This window comes from Pygoscelis adeliae, unplaced genomic scaffold (assembly GCF_000699105.1).
Source record: "Pygoscelis adeliae isolate BGI_AS28 unplaced genomic scaffold, ASM69910v1 Scaffold1737, whole genome shotgun sequence".
In the NCBI taxonomy this organism is placed as follows: Eukaryota; Metazoa; Chordata; class Aves; order Sphenisciformes; family Spheniscidae; genus Pygoscelis; species Pygoscelis adeliae.
The window spans coordinates 1-869 of record NW_008825146.1 but is presented as its reverse complement, the minus strand read 5'-3'; the positions used below and the strand labels follow the sequence as shown (position 1 = coordinate 869).

At 67.8% G+C, this 869-nt stretch overlaps 1 protein-coding gene across 1 annotated transcript; it reads right to left on the bottom strand.

The window, feature by feature from the left end:
* Window positions 1–133: 133 nt before the first annotated feature.
* Window positions 134–861, bottom strand: LOC103920538 (cerebral cavernous malformations 2 protein-like; the record flags this gene model as incomplete). Its single annotated transcript, XM_009328285.1, has 2 exons — window positions 134–500; window positions 744–861. Coding segments are annotated over 2 exons (396 nt in total), but the record flags the coding sequence as incomplete, so codon positions are not given.
* Between the last annotated feature and the right edge of the window lie 8 nt (window positions 862–869).

Sequence of the window (869 nt, the reverse complement as noted above, 5' to 3'; positions counted from 1 at the left end):
GGGGCCCCCCCCCCCGCCACAGCTGCCCCGCGATGCCGTCAGCCCTGCCGAGAGCTGCCAGGGCGGTGCAGAGCCCCTGTCCCCTCCTGCAGTGACAAAGGGGGGAGACAATGTCCCCCCTCCCAGGCACTGGAGCAGAGCTGGGCAGCTGGCAAGTCTGGGCTTGGAGGTGCAGCACCGCGCTGGCGAGCGGGGAGGGGACCGCTGGGTTTCGGCACTCCCTCACAGGTAGTTGTCCTCTTCCTCCTCCTCCTCTTCCTCATCCTGCGCCAGTGCCTCGATGTCGTGGGTGATGTCCGTGATCATGCGGTTGAAGGACTCGGACTCGGAGCGCAGGGACCAGCTGTCGTAGCTGCGCACGGCCGAGGCCGACGTGTTACTCATGCTGCGCTTGATGCGGCCGAAGCTGTCGGTGAGGATCCCGCCCTCCCGGATGCCGATGCTCTCCAGGAAGGTCTCAAAGTACCCGATGTCTTGGTCGGGGATGAAGGGCCTCATTCCTGCCATGGGCACCGTGAGCCTGAGGGTGACCCTGCCCGGGTGGGCAGCGCTGGGGCGCGATGCCAGCCACCCCCACCGGCTGCTTGCAGGGGGCTCATCCCGTCCCGTCCCCCGCAAGCAGCGAGGTCCCAACACCCCCCGGAGCGCACCCAGCACCAGCACCCCGTCCCCAAGCGATGCACAGACATCACCAGGGTGACATGGTGACACAGGGTGGCTGCAGCGGGAGCCCAGACACTCACCCAGGAGGAGGAATTTCCTGCGGTCCCCGTAGAGGCGCAGGAGCTCGGCGCAGTACTCCCGCACCGGCGTGCCCAGGCGGTACTCGCGGAGCAGGAGGGCGAACTGCTGGATCTCCTGCGGTGACA